Consider the following 20475-nt stretch of genomic DNA (forward strand, 5'->3'; position numbering starts at 1 on the left):
ATGGATGGACAGATTGGATTGGTGAATGAATGGATGGACAGATTGGATTGGTGAATGAATGGATGGACAGATTGGATTGGTGAATGGATGGATGGACAGATTGGACTGGTGAATGAATGGATGGACAGATTGGACTGGTGAATGAATGGATGGATGGACGGATTGGTGAATAAATGGATGGACGGACAGATTGGATTGGTGAATAAATGGATGGACGGACAGATTGGACTGGTGAATGGATGGATGGATGGACAGATTGGACTGGTGAATGAATGGATGGATGGACAGATTGGATTGGTGAATGGATGGATGGACGGATTGGATGGGGAATGGATGGGTGGATGGATGGACAGATTGGATTGGTGGATGGATGGATGGACAGATTGGACTAGTGAATGGATGGATGGACAGATTGGACTAGTGAATGGATGGATAATGCATCTATTCTTTCTTATAATTTCTACATAAATTGAATATAAATGGTACTACAATTGAAGTTCGTTCAGGTTCAAACAGATAATAAATCATCTTGCCGTTTAATTTACTCCACCCCTGAATTACGGCCATGAAGAGCAGAGAACATCCACTCTCTAACAAGCACACACCCTCCTCTGACTAATCACATGAATTTTCCTGATGGAACCAAATGTACCTCCACATAGGCTGCAGACTCGGCGATCGGCAGATCCAGCGGCTGTCAGAAATGAAATGAGTCACCCACACGGAGACAAGATGACAGCTGATAGCAACGCATGTGGGCCGATCAGCACGGCGTTTTAGACAACAGCCGTCGAACATCACAGCCGCGGCTGAGAATGTGATAACTCAATGAACAGATGACTATCACCCTGAAGCTTCAGCGCACCTTTCCTGTTTGTCAGTGAACTGCCTATATCCCACTGTAAGAATCAAAATACTGTCTCCACCAACATGCAACCTGGAAATTTAACTTTAACAGAAAGGGATCATTTGCTAACATTTAGTTCTGCAGGAACTTACTGAGGAAAGCTGTGCATCTGCTTGTAAACATTGATGGCCGCTTCGATGGCCTCCTCCACTTTTTTCTAGATAAAATAAAGGGAATAGTTTGAAAAACAACACAAAAGCTCAGCGTTTATCAAAAATACACAGAGAGCAGACATTTGCTGTTTTTATCCCAGAAAAAATATGATTAAACATCAATATTTGAACATTTCTTAAAAAGAACTGAATATTTAGAGAGATTGGATATTTTTTTTAGCATGAACATGACTGACATGTTTGCTTGTCTTTCCAGTTTTTAAGAGTGCAAGAGAAATGGATCCATGTCATGTGATATTTAAACACCAAGGAAGCTTTATTAGAATAATTTTCAACACTATATTTTTTCAATGTTTTTTTTTATTCTGTGAGTTAACTAGTGATTAACTTTATCTTCACCTTACGCAATTCAAATTTTCTTTCATAACTTTGCAGGCAAAATATTTAAGTCATTTTGACATTCATTTGACACTTTATGTTTTTAGTTTTTTTCTTTATAGTTACTTTAGATTAAGTTGATAAAAAATACAAATGTTTATGTTATGTTTCCATCTGCTGCTTTCTGCTCTGTCACTGATTGCTACACTGATTGGAGGCTAATTATAGAAAATTTTCTAAATATAAATTTTTAAGACAACATTTACACCTTTGTCTTATAAAGTTATTTGACAGGGCTCTTTAAAAGTAACCAACAGGTGGTGCCAAATCTCAGTTCACAAGATGCCTGTAAATATTTAAAATTTACACTTTTTTAAACGGATTATATGGACTTATGGAAGAATCTTACTAACTCCGCTTAATGCTGCATTTTCTTAAATTTTTAAATTTAAGTTTGTAGGTTTTTGTTTACTTTAAGCCATTTTAATTCTCATCGTTTCTTCAGTACAGCTAGTGAACTAACTTATGTAATTAAAACATATAAAAGTGTATATTTCTATTTTTGTTCACATTTGTTTTAGAAATGTCTATAGTTGGTCATCATATGAATATCCAGCAGTCAAACTGCACTTATGTCAGTAAGAAAATAGATGAGTGAGATTTAATCAGAAACTGTAAATGACGTGTAGCTTTTCAAGAGCTAAATGTAATGTTTCGATAGGTTTACAACAGTCTCAAAATTTAAAACTAAATCTGAAAAATGTTGAGTTTAACACTATTAGGTGAAATTATGATTGTTTTGACATGCAACTGCTGTAAATATAGCAAACTATTTGGAAAAATATGAACAAAAGTGCCAATTAATCAAATATTTAAAAAACAGACATATTAAACATACAATGGCTACTAAGAGCATACACATTTATTTTATAATGCCAGGTTTAGAGTTGCAAAAAAAACAAAACCGTATAGCTTGCATTTTAACAAGGGCATGCACATTTTATAGAGCATGAAAAATAACGTATAAAACCAGTCGTTGAATTAACAACATAAAAATAAGTAATTTGATTTTCAGTCCGTTTTAGAAACCTGAATACCACTCCAGTTTGAAGAAAAAGTTGTAAAATATCAGAGAGATGGTTATTTTGTTGCTAAAAGTCTTTAAACAAAGCCTAGCACTTGCTGAAGTGGCGAACAGTGAGGTCCCGTGCATTAAAAAAACTTAATCTCATTATGAGTCCATTGTTAGCTAAGTAGAGGCTAAAGTTTGCGAAGGATACAACAGAGAGTTTACAACGGAAAAAACTGATTCAACGTCTTTCTTTAACGGAATGAAAATAAAACGTCTTATCGGGAGTAATTTAGTCACTTTCTTTTCCATTTTCACCTCCAGCTCCAAGCACAGAGCCGCACAGAAGCGTTAGCTCCAAAGTAGCCAATGTAGCTAATCTGTACGTTAGCTCACCTGCTCCACCGAAGTCACCGTTTCCACCCCGTCATCCTCAAACATTTCTGCCGTGTGCTGCTCATCGAAGCACCGCAAAGGAGTTGGAACACCGTCCATGGTGGTGGAAAAAAGACTCGCTGCCAGCAGAGCTCCGGGAACGAAACGGGAGCGTCCAGATTCTCACGTTGTTTTGATAGTTTTCAGATTTCTTGCTGAAGTGGGCGTAAAAAGCTGCGTGAAAAGCCAACTACGGTGAGTCAAAGGGAACAAACCTTCTTCATTTCGCTTCATTCACCGAAACGTGAAAACGGACGCGTCGCACCTGAGAGTTTTTTTTTATTGTTATTCTTATCAATGGCACGTCAGGATTAATAATTGCGAGCATTTTGATGCCACTAAATATCATTTCAACACAGCATTAAAAGAGAAACCCAGACAATGATGAATATATGTAAAAGAGCTGCATAATATTATTTCTTAACACAAATTTAGAGGAAATGATGTAATTTACCCTTCAAAATAAACTAGTTGTGTATTAATATTTTGATGGCTTAATGAGAAAATTACCATTTCATGCAGAAAATACTACCGATTACAGAAAATGCTTTTGTTCGGTAATTTTTTTAGTCCTCTGTTGTGTTTCAAAGCACTTTGTGATGAATATTTTTAAAACATCTTCACTTATCTTTACTTTCTTACAATCAACATGGAGTGAAAATGACTGTCAGACTAGTGAACTGTATAGCAATCTTTATAACTAAAAATTGTGTTGTCTGTATTAAAAGGGAAATCAATTCATACTTTTATCAAACCAGGAAAATTTTACTTGTTTTATTCACCATTAGTTTACTTTGAAAGTAAATCATAAAATATCTTCAAAATTTCAGTTGAGGAAATTTAATGCATTTAAGAGTGCATTGAAATATTTGGCAATGCTGTCAAAAATGCTTGTAATTACAGCTAAGAAACGATTTAAAAATAACTTTTCATCCCAGGTTCTGGAGGTAAAAATTTTATGCTTCAGTAAATGAAGCAGGATGAAAATACATTTTTCCTTATGCATCCTCACTGGCTGTTCATGCAATGTTTTTGCTAATTCTATCAAAACTATGAAAACAAATTAAGAGTATAAATTTTCTACTTGCCTCTGAGAAACTCTGAAAAACAATTTGGCTTTTCCACTATTATAAAAGGTTAGAAATGCAGACTACAGTGGAGCACAAAAAAATAATAATAATTTTGGATAATTTGGAAGCAGTTCTGCTCTCAAAGCTATATCTTTCCGAATCAACAGCCTGCAAAACAGTTGATATAAGTGAGCTTTGCCTCACAAAATCAAAATAAAGGAGAATAATCTCGAATTTCCCCGAGTGTTTTAAAATTTTATGTTTTATTTTGAAAGGCATGGCAGGAAGAGCATATTTATAACAGCGAATAATTGACGCAGGTCCACCGCACCCACTGGAAGCTGGAGGCTGCTTGGGAAGCTGGAGGCTGCTTGGGAAGCTGGAGCATCCCAGTTTTATTGTCATCAGTGAACAAAAACACTCACAGCCTTATGTGGTCCTGCTGAACAGACATGGCATCCAGGCGGGGAGAGAGAGGCCACTCATCGCTCAGTTAGCTGACTCTGATCTCAATTTTTATTTTATGCTTATTTTATTTTTTTTTCATTCAATAGCCCATGAAACAACACCATGGCTAAGCAGTACGATGTGCTCTTCCGACTCCTGCTCCTCGGGGACTCCGGGGTTGGAAAAACATGTTTGTTATGCAGGTTCACGGACAACGAATTTCACCCTTCCCACATCTCCACCATCGGTAAGACTCATGTTTTTCTATCTTCATCAACCGCTTTTACTGTTTATTTGAAATGAACTGCTCTTCTATCGTTTTATGTTGAAAAAAAAATGTGCAGCTCATTCCCGTTTTATACCATCATATTTTAATGTTAATCCCACAAACTCGACTGTAATCAAAATATCAATTTGAGACTTAAATTTAAATAAAACAGGCAGTGTGGCTGAACTGATCAAATGCGTCTTTTAGGGTGAAGAACAAACAGTGGGAGGGATGAAAATGAGTTCACAAAGTATCAGCACTTTGCAATAACAGTGCAACACTTTGCAAAACCACATATGGCACAATTCCCAAAAAAGAAAAAAATCAGAATTTTTTTTTTTTTTTTTTTTTTTTTAAACCAAGGCAGAGTAAGTTCAGCATCTGGTCTTTATTGCTTTATTCTTGATTTAATATAGCAGGATGCAACAAACAAATACTGGTATTTCTGCTGCAGCATAACTTAACTGAACCCTCCCAACTTTTATTATGTTCTCAATGATTATTTTCATCATTTTTCTCTGTTTGTACAATAACTGCTTATGGCTTCTTCAGCTCCTTCCCTATTTGTGGAAAAGTTTTCCCACTGGTAAATTTACCACATTCCTGCTCATAACTATTCCCCCCTTTCTTTGGTTTAATTTGAGCTTGCAGAATATCTCAGTTTAGACCATGGCAAGCACATTACTTAGCTTCATTTTGACAACCCCCACATGGCTGCGGCTGAGTCTCTTATCTTTTTCTTTCAGCGCCTGTTTCTTCTTGTGTGCATGCATATTCAGGTAATAGACTGATTTACTGCCCTGCTAAGCTTCTTTTTGTGAGACTCTGCAGATACGTCTTTCTGACATTGTTTGCAGTAATTGGGCACAGACAGGAAAAGCCAAAATCCAGTCAGTGCTGTAGACGGAGGGCAGAAAGCCATTTTTTAAAACTTAATAGAGAAAAACATGGGAACATTTAGATAATATTGTTTAGAAAACATGATTAGGAGATTGTTTTAATAGTTTGGTTTTGAGACAGAAACTGCCTGACAGATAAACAATGCAGTACATGTACTGGAAAAAATGAAGAGCCCACTGCACTGAACCACATTGAAAACCTCCTGGTTATTCCTCCAAATATTGATTTCTGGACTCTTTCTGAGTTAAAACAATAGCATTGTTGTTTCTAAATGAATATTTGCATTGTTTGAGGTCTAAAAGCACCGCATCTTTTTCGTTATTTTGACCATTTCTCATTTTCTGCAAATAAATACTAAATTTTTGCTTGTAATTTTGGACGCATGTTATCAGTAGTTCATAGAATAAAAGAACAATGTTCATTTTACTCAAACATAAACCCAGAAAGAGTAAAATCAGAGAAACTGATTATTCTCTTAATTTTTTCCAGAGCTGTATTTTAAAATAACTATTTTAGAGCCATTAAGTAACTTTACTTTGTAGTTCTAAAATGAAATGACTCATTGCTCATTAATCTATCCCAACACAAAAGATACATTTAGATATATAAAAAAAACATGCATAATAATAAAAATCCAAACTGTTTTTTTGTAGAGAAAATATGCAGGTTTCCTGTCAAACCTATTAATTCTTCTTGAGCTCTTTCTCATTTTACCAAGTTACAACAACAAACAAGTGAAGCATCCATTTATAATCAGCCCCTCCAGTCAATGCTTTGTAGAACCAGCTTTTGCTGCAATTACAGCTGCAAGGATTTCACAGTACGTCTCACTTTTCACATCTAGAGACTGAATTTTTTTTTTTTTTAGGCTTCTCTAAGCCTGAAACCTCTGCCTGAGTCTTAAATCCTCTAACAAGTTTTCATTCCTGAGTGGCATGTATTCATCAACTCTAACCAACAACATCCCCATAAGATACAATCAATTTTATCTTTCTATTGACATCATATGCAAAGTAGCAGCTCAGTCATTTTTTTACTCACTCGGTCCTCAGTTTTTCTTCTTCATAGACTTCAAAATGCGTCTCATGTTATCCGGTTCTGTCCAAGAAGTTAGAGGTATGAATTTTTCATGATGGGAGCTAAATCACCCTCCACAGGCCTTGTGGCTGTGATTCTTTGGTCATCTGAAGCTTTTTCCGGAGAAGCACTAAAGACGTTTTTGTGCCGCAGATCTCTTAATTTAGCTGTGGATTTGATTGTCCTTTTTCCACACTCTTTAGATTGCTCTTGTAATTTATTTTTGGTTACTATTTAATTACCACTTTTTTCTGCATCTTCACCCAGCTTTTTCATAGCCTGGAGTTGCGCGTGTGCATTTAATTAATAATTTGATCGCAAGCTCCAACTATGTTAGCCAGCTGGATAAATGTTCACATGTTTGTAATGTCTGCAGTGAGCTATTTTAAGTCCTAGTCCTATAATGCTCCACCCTGCACTGAGATATTTACTCTGAACATTTCCAGACTCATTTCTCTCATTTTGAGAATGTTTAAAAAGCTGAATGACATGAGATTGGATAGATATTTTCTTTTACCTGGAATGATTAAATCTTCAGTTTCCAATAAATAACTTCACACAAAGTGTCTAGAGTCAGTGCTGTCCTGCAAAGGGTCAGTATATAATCCTCCATCCTTCACAGTGACAGTAGAGATATAAATTCTCCTCCATGTGGACCCAAATCTCCCATCAGCTCCGCTGACGTGCCAATCAATCGTGTTCTGGTCTTATTATCTGAAAATCTGGCTGCGTGTCTCACCCCTCAATTTCTGTTCTCCCATATCCTGTTATAATTCAAAAGCATGAAACATTAACCCCTTAAATACTTCTATTTCCCCTTCAGATGTCATCAAGTAGGGCTGCACAGTGGGGCAGTTGGTAGAGGTGTTGCCTTGCAGCAAGAAGGTTCTGGGTTCAATTCCCAGCCCTGGTCTTTCTGCACGGAGTTTGCATGTTTCCTCCCACAGTCCAAAAAACATGACTGTCAGGTTAATTGGCCTCTCCAAATTGCCCCCAGGTGTGTGTGCTTGGTTGTCTGTCTCTGTGTTGCCCTGTGACAGACTGGTGACCTATCCAGGGTGACCCCACCTCTCACCCAGAAGATTAGCTGGAGATAGGCACCAGCAACTCTCCCAACCCCACCAAGGGACAAGGGTGTAAAGAAAATGGATGGATGTCATTAAGTACTTTGCAGTATACCTGAACATTTCACTATTCTCATGTAATATATTTACATTACTTTTATTAAGCATTTTGGAGCTGATTTAAAAGAGCTTAAAGTTTCTGCACAGATTTCCAGTTTACTCCCAATGAGTAAAATATTACTCACTGGGAGTAGAGTGTGAGGCTTAAAACTTCACTTGACATCTAAGCATACAAAGACTTTCTGAAAACATCCATGATAAACTCATCTCAGAGCTAATGTTGACGTCTTTAATAAATCATACAGTTGCCATAATCTGCAAATTCCTGCAGTGTTGGACATATTTTCCTTTCAGCTGGCAAATCCTTTTCCTTTGCAGTTCTGTTAAGTTCAAGAATGATGCACCAAAAAGTGCTTTGACTAGATTAAGAAACTGTGATAAAATGTTGATTCTTGATGACAAACTCAGTTTGGTTGAATTTGCACCATTTGTGCTAAATCTGTATTATCTTTATCTTGTCCATCCACACAAATACATTTAATGACTCTGCAGTCATTAAAATGTGTATATGGGTTGTTTTTAAGCTCTTTGCCACATCCTTGGCATCCACAAAACGTTTTAATTTTGCATTGCTTGGGGGATCTCTGTGCATCTTTGAGCGATAAAAGCGCCACACTTCAACAGGAAAGAAAACTGGCCCTTGATGCGAGTGATTAAAATAGGACATGTTCCACCCATTTCATTTCTCTCTTCTGGGATTTTATCTGGATGATTCTTAAGCCAGGTTGATGGGATTTGACTTTGTTAAAAGGCTTGTTGTCTCAGAGGTGTCGGCTTATCTTAGCACGCTAAATTCAGAAGTTTTACCTGAGGAACGTAGCTTGTTTTTAAGATGATTTATGAAGATATAGAACTAGACTCTTACTGATTAAGATGTCATGTTTTATTTCCACAAAACATAGTTCTTTGGTCTCCAGAGTGCATATCTCTCTGGCACAGAGCCAGAGAAATGATCTGAAATTGGTATTCAGTCACACCGCTCAGTTTAATCTTCCTCACCTTCATCTCGGTGGTCCCATCCTAGACTCTCTCTGGAGCCAATGGCTGTGAAATCAGCCATAAAACATCACCTCCACTCATCTCTACATCACACCTCAATAAGCTTCTGCCATATGTTGGACTCTTTGTGTTGTTTGGGTCACAGCCTTGTCAGACCCCAGCTCATCACGGCCACCACAGACAGACAGTGTGTCATAAAGAAAGTAGCAACAAATAATATTGTGCCGTAGCTTTATCTTTTGTCAGGGATAGCTTAAACTATTTCTATGTTTCTGTAACTTAATGTTTTAAAGACTTCAAGAACTATTCATGCCACTTTCATGAGTTTTTTGTGATAAAAACTAACTGGAAAAATGTAAACTGCTTTAAAAGAGGTATCTATACGTCTTGAATTTTCCCACATTTTTTAACAGCACAAACCACGCATTCCTCTGATTTTTAAACCTTTCTGCAATATGTTCAGTAAAGAAGGTAGTATAGTACGATTACGATGGAAATCATACGAAGGGCAAATAAACTTTGCTTTTTACTACCTCAAAGTTCTGGATGTAAGGTAGCCATATTGGGTTTTGAGGTTAGAACCTAATATCCCAGAATCTAGGATTTCAAAATGGCAGCAAGCCTTGTGGTACTCAGAAACGTTAGTATTTACTAAATTAAAGGTGGTGCTTGTTGTTTGCAGTGGCCTAGTCCAAGTCCAGATCTAAACATTACAGAGAATCTTATAATTTGCTGCTTACAGATGCTCTCCGTCCAGTTGGTTCTGCAACAAGTTTAGTCTCTATAGATACAAAAACAACGTGCAGCAGCAACTGCAGGAAAAGATGGCCAAATACAAAAACATTCCACACTTTTCAGATTTTTATCAGTAAAAAATATTGAAAACGTGAAATTTTCCTTCCACTTCAAAGGTTTAAAGGAGTGTGAACACCTTTGCTTGAGATTGTATGAATCCAGAATATAGTTATGTATCACTGGTGTTTCTGGATTTTATGGGAAAATACTTGGTAGAGTGTCAACATGCATGCATGCATTGATAAACTGTATTTTTCAAATATGTTTCTTAACAAATTAAATGCTTTCAGGTGCATTACCGGCTCATTTCTATCCTACAGTCTAAGAGTTGGAAGATCATGGCCATTTTCGTTGCTTATCAGCAACTTCACTACCATTCAGCTTCTATGTACATTTTTCAGATAATTTAGTCTTTTTGATTTCACTTTCAGAGTGTTTTGAAGTTGTATGTTCCCTCTGAGTCCCACAGAGGGGTGGAGGGCTCCTCCTCTCTAGCTGTGGTAAAAACAGGCTTACGACCTTGCATGGTTCGTTTCAGAGACGGTCTCTTCGCTCTGATGTTGTCACAGTTGCTTTGTTTTGGTCTCAGCCTGAAGGTTTTTCACTTATTATGCTTTTGTAGTTCATTGCTATGATTTTCATCTTTTACTTCGGTGCTGGTATTTCTTAGTTGGTTTTGCTTCGCTCTTCACACCAGGTGTTGCTTTAAAGATAACACCTGCCTTTGTTTATTCATTACCTCCATAAGCGTTTAACGACACAAAAGGTTTTAAGTCATCTGCAGTTACTGTATATTTTTGCTTTCCTGCAATTGACCAAAGTTGTTTTGAGCGACAATCCTTCAGGCTTTCTGAAGAGTTTTCTCTTGATTTCTTTGCATTTTCTCTTTCTGTTCAGTCTTTGTAAAACAATTAAAGCAGACCATTGTAAGGAAAAATTAATAATGCCAAAGGTAAAACACTATCCATGGCAGATTAGGAGCATATGGCTCTAATGTATTTTTTTTTTAATCCAGAGAGAGAGAGAGGTCTCATCATTTAAGTGAATTAGATCATTGCTGAAATGTTTAATTCTTTCATTAATTCAGGTCAAAAAGTGAAACTCGTACATTATATTGATTATTTACATACAAACTGATATGTCTTAGGTTTATAGAATGCTAAAAGATGATGAAGAAGAAATTATTTGCCACTGAAACGTTATTTTAAGGCCAGTATAATAAAGGAGAAGACAGTTGACTTGACACTGACATGCTCCCCAAGAAGGGTAAGCCAAAGTAGGTCATTGCAGAAGATTTTTTGAATGTGCCGTGGAAAGTTAAGTGGAAGGAAAAAAGTCAGGTAGAAATAAAGATTATAAGACAGAGCAAAATTAAAACTGTTGATAAAGATATGGCTAGAATCATGACTTCAAAAGTCACCACTGCTACATTCCCTGTATTAGGTTATTGCTAAACCAGAAACAAACATCTTACCTGATCAGAGCAGAAGAAGAACTGGACTGTTGTTCAGTGATCTTTCCAGTTTAGAAATCATGAATATCATCAAAATTAGTAGAAACAAGTGTTTAGAATGTATCACTTTGTATGTAATCTGTCTATATGATATGTTTCTATAATGAATTAACTTTTTGGATAATATTCTGATGTATTAAGATACACCTGTATTTGAAGGTGCGTGTTAAAGATTACAAGAAAATCATGTAAATTTAATTATCTTAGCAGCATTAGTGTGTGCATTACTACTACAATGCTTTTATATTTATTGATCTTCTTATTGATGACATATTTGGCCAGTAATGCCCACACCTGATATTATCCACCTTCAGTGGCTGAGATACTAAAGCTCACAGAAGTGTGTAGAAAGAAACGATTCAGGGAAATGTGGGTTAATTGCAATCTATCAAAAAGCCATTACTATTTTCAGCAAATGTTTCATAATTAAATACTTTCCAGAAGCTATCATTTAGACTTTTTTTTTAACAATACATCTCAGTGTATTTTATGTCAGACAAGTTTCTGCCATGTTCTGCTTTTCATTCCCAGGATTAAACTGCTAGACTTTCTTTGTCTCCAGCAGCTTTCAATTTATTTAATAAAATGTATTCATAACACTATCCAGCTGCGTCCCGAGGTCTGCCTGCATTAGCATTTTCTCCACCAAAAAAAAGAAGAAAAAAACGAAAAAACAGAGCCCCGCATGACATCTGCTGCCATTTGAACTGTGTTGTTTACAACACATTTGACTTCTCTCTTTGTCTCTCTTTTATGAAATACTTTGGTCTCAACCACAAAATATTTTTTTAAAAATTTCTCCTACATTAATGTTTTTATTTTCGACTTGCCATTTGGTACAATGTTCAATTTTAAAGGTTTTAAGTGACAGGCAAATTGCTAAATTTGGTTTTTACTTCTCACTTCATTGTCCTTTTAACCTCTGAATATCAAATCTGGATTCTTAATGACAAAAAAAAAAAAAACAGACAAATTTGTTTGTGAGTCAGAAAAATGAGGCACTGTGACAAATAAAGAGAAATAAATGCCTTGTAATTGTGCGATGTACAGGAGAATGGCACTATTTCCAGCAGTAAAAGCTGCAATTCAAAGTCCTGCATGAATATTATGGTGGGATTACTCAGTTCAGCTGCAGCTTCTGAGTTTTTCTAAGAAAAACTGAAAAATCTTTGTCCTCAGTCTGATGCTGACTCACCTGGAATCATAAGAGGACATTCATAGCTTTAAATAAATCCCACTGAAGGCCTTACTTTGTTCAGCCCTTACCAGATGTACTTGAAAACACTCTCAAACTATGACAATGTTTTTTTTAATGATATAACATAACCTGTTCATATCCAATGGGGCCAAGAAGTACTGGGTTAGACAGCATTCCCTTTTTACAGGAAGGAAGTTATAAACACCGGATGAGATTTACCAAAGACACTTTTGTTTTTTTTTTGACGAAGATTTCCGTGGTGAGGTTAAAAAAAATGTAAAATGTACTTTGTTTTGCCACTAATACATCAGGAATGGTAATAGCTAGTGCCGAGACTGGAAAATAATTTTTCAATGATTTACCTTAAGCAGTTTGCATTTAGATCTGTTGCACTGTAAAAACACAAAATCTTATGATGTATTTTTGTCAAATGTCTGGTGCAAAAATTTTAGTACACTTGAAATAAGTCACGTACAAGTAACTTTTCAGCAAGATGTAGGTGCCTGTTTTAACTGAATAATTCTTGAATACTAACAAATAGTACGTAGGTTACGTTCACACCACAGCCTGAAGTGAGTTTTTCACGTGGTTGTTCACACTTCCAAATATATGCGACTTGATCTCCAAACCACCTGAAAATGCCCCGCATACCCATTAGAGGGCGCAATAACGTCACTCATAGAGAGTGTGCTCGCTGTTTTTGCCGTATTCATGTGTGTGGTTTTGCCAACTGCCATTAAAAAGAAGAAGAAGAAGAAGAAGAAGAAGAAGAAGTGCTCAGTGTTTGCGGAAGTCAACATGGATGCTAATGGTGGAGCATAGCTTACGATTTTGAAGTGGTCCGGCCGGAGCCAGCACCGTAACAACTTCATCATTACAGCTCGCCGTGGTTGTTGTTTTTCTTTCACGCTTGCGCGTATCAGGTCGCAGAATAGTGACGTTTGTCGAGTATCAGTGACGTTCAGGTCGGATGAATGCGACCTAGACGGTAGGTCACATTTGAATCGGATACATATTGGATATTCAAGTTTTTTTTGCAAATCCTAATGTATTTGCAAAAAATAAAAAATGGTGGAAAAATACTATCGGAGCAACTTGGTAATTTTTATTTCATGACAGTCTGTTGTTCAGACTGTCATGAAAAGATCAGATATAGGTCGCATTAAGGAAGAAAATAAAATCGGAATTGGGTCACTTCGGGCTGCAATGTGAATGCAGCCTTAGTTGCGTCTACAGGACTCTTTAAGTGGAGAGAGTGAGGTAGGTGTGTTGTTTCATAATTTAACAGTTAACAGTTCAGGTCAGATCAATGACAATCGAGTAAAAATAATAAAATTAAAATGTTTTGGCCCTTGATCTCCAGCGCCCACACGGCATGACAGCTGCTGTCTGTCCTCTGCTGGTTATGACAGTTATGGATGATAAGTCCGGTCCTCCACTGAATAAAAGTCATCCATCCTTCCATCCATCTGTTACTGGGGCCATCGCCATCCCTGACATGCATTACTGCAAAAGCCATCTCATATTATCAAGCCCAGTCGATTAGTTCAGTCAGTTTAGGGGTGTGTTCACATTAACTTTTACATGGCTCTCACGCTGCCAACTTAAATTAAGTGCTGTCCGTTACACTGTGCAAATTTCACGCCATTGTTATAATTACAAGTGAAGAAAAAGTGGAAGACAAATTATTTTTTTAAAAGCTGCTCTTTGAAGTTTTATATTTTAAAAGCTGCTATGATAATATTTGAGGGAAACCTCTTGCTTCCAAATTAAATTGAGTTTTATTTACTTACAGTTTCAGCCAAATATATTTTCTGATTTCAATAAAATTGGATTGTGCCACATTTGTTAGCACTTTTGTCTTGCAGCAAGAATGTCTTAAGTTCTTATAAATAAATATTTTACAGTCCTCGGATTAGTTAGTGATTTATTAAAATTCAGACTTTTAGAAGTGGAAATAAATAGTTTGTTTTTGCAGCTAGGATTTATGTGCAAGGAAATGATGCAGGTTTCATGGTTCCGGCTGCACCTTTCAGTTAATTTTAATTAATTTTATTTTTACAAACATAAAAACAGTGGCAGCAACTAATATATAAGATATTGCAACTAATATCTTGGTTGCAATATTCAAAAATATTGTGCAGCTTTAAATTTCACCTGCAAATGAGGCTCTATTTAAATCTTAAAGCAGTGAAGAATTTTATATTTATGATTGCTGTGCTCTTTAGTTTTGTTTTCTTAAGGTTTGTTTTAATGACGAAGGCATTCAGATCTTTTAAGTTTTTCCCAGAAAGTTAAAGCATGCTGTGCGGTTTGATGCTAGGATTGTGCATTTATCACATTTATATTTATTTATTTATCGTGATAAATTCCTTATCATGGTAAGAATTTCACAATAAATTCTAATTAATGATGTTTATAAGCTCCCCAAGACCTATTTTTACTATTTTATTCCACTGTTTGTTCAGTAGAGCATTAATAAATGTAAAAATATGTCATTTTGGGATTATTATTGCTGAGCCACGCAGTCATAGTTATGCAGTGACCTAAAAAAGCAGCTTTTATTGTTATCGCAGTACAGAAAACATCATGATAAAACTTTGATGTCCTTAAAATTGAACTCAAATATTCCTATAAAGCTTTGGGCTGATTTCCATGATGCTGTTTGGTTTTGTTTGTACACATAACGCTATTACTTCTTCAGTTTCTGTCCGTACCTTCAAATTAATAAAAAATAAAGTACAACGCAGGAAGCCTCTTCTTCTCCCCTGCTGCCCCTGGTAAGTCAAGATACTGATTGCTGTGCTGACCTTTCAGTTGGCCCGAGTCCTCTGCAGCTTAAAGCAAACGCTGTATTTCTTCTTCAATGAGGTCTCATGATGTCAGTTCGGTATCCGTAGAGCCCTTGCTTGACTCCAGCTTGTTTTAAGCAAGCAAAAAATCTGGCAGGCTGTTGTGCATCTGTCAGCTGTTTTTGTCAGCTTCTCAAGTTATGCATAATCCACCAGAAAAGCAGCCGTAAAAATAAAATCGCCCACACACTGCGGCTTCCCCACTCGTGTGAATCGATTGGAGTGAGTTTATTTTTTTCACGGCGCGCGCGCGCAGTGCCAGCTGTGACACTGAGGTGCTGCGGACTGCCAGGTTAATTGGATTGAGTTGCTAATTGATTTCTCTGGGATGAAAGTAGTCTAGATGCCTGAGGGTTTTTTTTTTATTGACTTTAAGTCACCAGTCAGAGAAGATCAATGGAGAAAAAAAAATTAAATTCATTTAGAACATTTTTATTCCGTATAATAAGATATTTATTAAAGACTGTACTTATATGCTATAACTGTTTTGTATTTTGCTCTCTTACAACTCTCTCTCCTGTACATTAATCAGCAACAAACAAGGTTAATAATCATGATAACTGAGGATGGAAAACATTTCTTACCTGCACTGGTTTGTTAGTGGAACTATTTGCAATATATAAATTAGAATATGAGATTAAAAGTACCTTTTGAAAATAACCAGCAGATATTAAAACATGTTTTTCATTGAGCCCACATTTTTGTCTTAAGATTTATTGGTCTGATGTAATATTTCAGTTTTAAATGTTGTGTTTTCATTAACATAATTAACAGGAGTGAAGGCTTGAAAACATCTGCGTGTGTGCAAATAATCTGATTCACTTAGTTACTGAAATAAATGAACTTTTTAATAAAATACACGACTCCATTCACATTCAGCACAGTTACCATTTATGTTTCATCCAGGAAACACGACCAAAATTAGAAACATCCTTTCCGAAACTTGTGTAGAAAAATGTCTCCATGTTTTTTGCACTTTTATGCTGCGAAGCTAAATGTCTGAAGAAGTCTGTAAAAGTTCAGCAGCGAGTGGAAAATGCTGCAGCCAGAGTTTGACGATATCTCCCAATAAAAGGGAGAGATCTAACAGTGTCGGTGCTGACCTTCCTCACACAGACAACATTAATTATGACAACATTTTCCCAGCCCTAAACTGGAGGCAGAGCCTTTAGTTTTCAGACCTCCGTCCTGTGAAACGAGCTGGTCAGGTTGTACCCAAAATGCCAGCGGCGGGCCTATTTTTTAAAAGTAAACGTAATACTTTGAAAGAGCATTTTTAGAAAGTATCATATATTTTAAGTATTCACTTGTTATGCAGATTGTACTTATCTATATGTACAAACGGATTTCACAAAGTGTCACTAAAGAATCTCTTCAGTTTATTTATAACATGAATTCTTGATTGTTTTAGTCTCGCAAAGAACTTGGAAATGTCCAATCTTGACTGATTGACTTCCAGTCAGAATAATTAAGTTCTTGTCATTTTTTTCAGACAGATAAATCAAACTAAAACATCTCAGTGTTTGATTTAACACATTCACTCCTCTTAAAACGATCACTGACATCCTGTTTTTTCTCTCCATTTGAACCCGTCCAGTTTTCTTTTCATTTTTCTCCTCTGGTCTGTTATCATTTAATTTAATTTATTTATTTTTTATCAATACAGAAAACTGATCTTAACGGTTCGCTGGATCGTTGCCTTGATCTCCTGACAGGCTGATTATGCTGTGATAGCGGGAGTCTCGTTTTGTCTATGCTGTCTGTGATGTTTATAAAGCCGTAGCAGAAAATTGGTGATCTGTAAAACACGTTTTCCTTTAGTCACATTGTTGAAAGGAATAAAATGCCCAACTAACAGTTTCTAAGCCCTGGAAGAACATTAAATAAACCCAGAACTCTCCTGTGGCTGTAATATTGTATATTCTAACCTCATCTTCTCTCCTGTAGGAGTCGACTTCAAAATGAAGACGCTACTAATAGATGGTATCAAAGTTCGAATACAGATATGGTAAGATATCGGAGAGAGGCTTTGTGCAGTGGGAATGCAGTGATCTGTCTGACAGGACGTGATTTAAAAACAGCAAATCTTGTTGGAATCATGTTGTCAGTAGTTCATAGAATAAAAGAACAATGTTCATTTTACTCAAACATTTACCTGTAAAAAGTAAAATCAGAGAAACTGGTCATTTTAAGTGGTCTCTTAATTTTTTTCCATATTCAGAGTTGGGCAGTAACTAGTTACATTTACACAGTTTTATTTACTTGAGTAACTTATTTGAAAGAATTTAATTTTATGAGTATTTTTACTACTTTGTACTTTTTACTTTTAATTCAGTAATTTTATTGTTAAGTATTTTTACTCTTATTTGAGTAAAATTTCTGGATTTGACCCACTGAATGACAGAAAAAAAAAACTTTTAACCAAATGTTCACAAGAGACAAACACACAGCTGCAGTTTTTGTTAAAGTTTCATAATTTTTTTTAAATGAAGAAACTGATTTAGAACTGATTTAGTTTTTTTTATATACATTAATTATTGTCATTTTGGTTCTTAAAATACCAATATTGTCGCTTAACTTTACATTTTGTTCTGCCTGATTATGTAATTTTTAAATATTAAATGATTGCTAATTTATGAGTTACTCACTTACCTCAGTAGACTTTTCACCAAATACATTTTTACTGTTACTTTGGTGATTTTATTATGAAGTATCTCTACTCTTACTTGAGTAAAATGTGTGGATTTTCTACCCACTGAATGAAAAACAAACACGTTTTAGCCAAAAATTCACCATGCACAGATACACTCCTGCAGTTTTTGTTAAAGTTTCATAAGTTTTATAGATTTAGAAACATTTTCTTTTGCCTGATTTTGTTATTTATGTGAATTGTTGTCACTTTGGTCCTTAAAATACCGAAATGTCCACTTAACGTTACATTTTGGTTTGTCTGATTATGTAATTTTTTTACAGTTCCAGAGTAGACCTTTTAATACGTTTTCACTCTTACTCGAGTCGAGTAATTTCTTGGATGGCTACTTTTTACTTTTACTTGATTAAAATATGTTGAAGTAGTGCTAGTTTTACTTGGGTACAACTTTTGGGTTTGTTTGTTTCCATGCAGGGATACAGCGGGCCAGGAAAGGTACCAGACCATTACCAAGCAGTACTACAGACGAGCACAGGTACATTTATTTATCTGGAATATCTGGTACATCACATTTAGCTTTTAATTAAAAACATTCTGTTTCTTTTATAAGTCATGTCAGTTCAGAGCAACATCTATACAGGCAGCTAAAGTACCTTAAAACCGCCCTCTTTTGCTTTTCTTTAGCCTGCGGCTGATATGAGCTTAGAAGGGACCAAACTAAATTGTCCTCTTACCAGAAGCTGGTAATGAAATTTAAGTGGAATCGTCTCGTTCCTGTTTAGTGGATTATTCACTTAAAACTTCTGCAAAAGCTTCCAATGTTCCAGGCAGTATTCTGATTTACTTAAACTAATCGCATTACTTTAGCTTAGCTTAGCTCATGCACATTAGGCCACCACGTCTGAAAATCGTTGAACTTTTATTGGCTCGCTAGGATTTATTTGTTTCACGATAAACAAAATAAGCAGAGGGAGATAAAACCGAAGGTCTGAGGTGCTTTCGATCGTCTCTTCCTCACTTTGCAGGGAATCTTTCTGGTGTATGATATCACGAGTGAGCGATCTTTCCAGCACATCATGAAGTGGGCCAGTGATGTGGACGAGGTGAGTCATGCTCTGCGCTTTTAAGAGCTCCATAAATCAGGGACATTAAAGAATCAGAAAGCACGCTTCCCACATTTTAGACAGAGCCACTTTAACAGATCTGCTGAGAGTTCAGAGAGACAATTCTGACAGAGGACATGATGAGGCGGAGACCGCGTTGCCTGAGATTTTCATCTTTAATTTCCAGTCTCTGGCAAATTTTTAATAGTGTTTCCATAAACAAAGGACATGGCATTTTTCCAGGTTTCTGTCTTTCACAAGCTGTCTCCCATGCCCTACTTTCCACTGTCATGTCCCTCACTCTTATTTTTTTTTTTCCTTTAATTGAGTCTTTATGGGTCTAATTTCCTCAGTGGATCTGTCTGAATATAGTCTCTATTGATCTTGGCATGCTTCCCTACGTCTGATCGTGCTCTCATTTCCCGCATGCTCTCACTCCTGTGTTTTCTCTCCCACCCTCTGCTTCTCCTGACATTTAAATTTACCCTTTCTGCCTCTTTATTGCTGTTTTAAATCTCCTTTTATGTCCCCATGACAAACATGTGCAGTACGCTCCAGATAAAGTCCAGAAGATTCTGGTCGGGAACAAGTCAGACGACGTGGAGAAGAGGCAGGTGGCCACAGAGCAAGGCGTCAAGGTGAGTCAGCTACGGTCTGTCCACTTGCTTTGCAGAGGATTCTTGGACCAGCATGCTTAATATTTTCAACACAAATTTTAATTTTGGTTAAAACTGGGGCTGGAATATTGAAATATTAGGGGAAGTAATGTATTTTTTGGTTGAATTTTGGTTATGCAGAGCTGAAATCAGGAGAAAATTGGCACCGAGTGGATGCAGTTTGAAAATTTACCACAAGAGGGCGCTGCTTCCATTTGTTTTGAATTTACGCTGCATTACAGGTGTAGCGCCCAGACGTAGAGTCCTCTTGTTACTTAAAAAGTATTCTTGATTTAAAAATAAATAAGTAAATAAAAAAATAAAAAAATGGAAATAAGAATTTGTCTCAAGGTTTGATGAACAGAATGTCCCCTTTTCTCAGATGAAGCAAAGTAACTTGGGCAGATTGGAAACCCAAAGAATAATTTACACATTTTTTGACTACAGGGTTAGTTTATACTCTGTTTCTGTTAGAAACATGTCTGTAAAATATTGCCAAGACACAGATTGATCTTTATTACCAGCCAGCTCTTTATTGTTCTCTAAGCACAAACTGCGACAATGCCAGCTCTCTTGGCTTAGATGTAAGAAAATCCTATGAAGCAAAAAGAGAATGTGCATTTCTAATTTATGAACATTAATGTAAAATCTGCCTGACAGAAGATTTCTGTGGTTTAAGGATACAGACATGTGACTCAGACATCCATAAAGTTGAGCCGCCTCCTGCAAACCTTGAACTGAGAAGCCAACTTAATTGACAGATCAACTCTTTTATGCTTTGGCATTGTCTGTGCTGTTGACTCTAATTCTCTGTTTCAGTCTTGGGATTCAGTTTGAAATGAAATGAAATGAAATGAAATG

At 36.3% G+C, this 20475-nt stretch overlaps 2 protein-coding genes across 3 annotated transcripts in view; one reads left to right on the top strand and one right to left on the bottom strand.

Annotated features, from left to right (window-relative positions):
* fntb (farnesyltransferase, CAAX box, subunit beta) overlaps positions 1 to 2986 on the bottom strand; it is a 17605-nt gene extending 14619 nt beyond the window's left edge. The window contains exons 1-2 of the mRNA XM_015054251.1: positions 2864 to 2986; positions 1000 to 1064 (exon numbers count right to left, since the gene is read on the bottom strand). Of these exons, the coding sequence (XP_014909737.1) occupies positions 1000 to 1064; positions 2864 to 2962 (164 nt within the window). The 5' untranslated portion in view covers positions 2963 to 2986. The remainder of the gene's footprint in view (positions 1 to 999; positions 1065 to 2863) is intronic.
* A 22-nt stretch (positions 2987 to 3008) lies between these two features.
* Positions 3009 to 20475, top strand: part of rab15 (RAB15, member RAS oncogene family) — a 25833-nt gene continuing 8366 nt past the window's right edge. The window contains exons 1-7 of one of the 2 annotated variants that reach the window (XM_015054264.1): positions 3009 to 3097; positions 4527 to 4666; positions 5434 to 5466; positions 17153 to 17213; positions 18330 to 18390; positions 18881 to 18958; positions 19507 to 19596. In XM_015054264.1, coding sequence (XP_014909750.1) covers positions 4543 to 4666; positions 5434 to 5466; positions 17153 to 17213; positions 18330 to 18390; positions 18881 to 18958; positions 19507 to 19596 — 447 coding nt within the window. In that variant the 5' untranslated portion in view covers positions 3009 to 3097; positions 4527 to 4542. Of the gene's footprint in view, positions 3098 to 4300; positions 4667 to 5433; positions 5467 to 17152; positions 17214 to 18329; positions 18391 to 18880; positions 18959 to 19506; positions 19597 to 20475 lie in introns of those variants that run through there. The other variant, XM_015054270.1, reaches the window with a different exon arrangement.

This window comes from Poecilia latipinna, unplaced genomic scaffold, assembly GCF_001443285.1.
Source record: "Poecilia latipinna isolate Pla-1442-1.1 unplaced genomic scaffold, P_latipinna-1.0 Scaffold55, whole genome shotgun sequence".
NCBI classification, from domain to species: domain Eukaryota; kingdom Metazoa; phylum Chordata; class Actinopteri; order Cyprinodontiformes; family Poeciliidae; genus Poecilia; species Poecilia latipinna.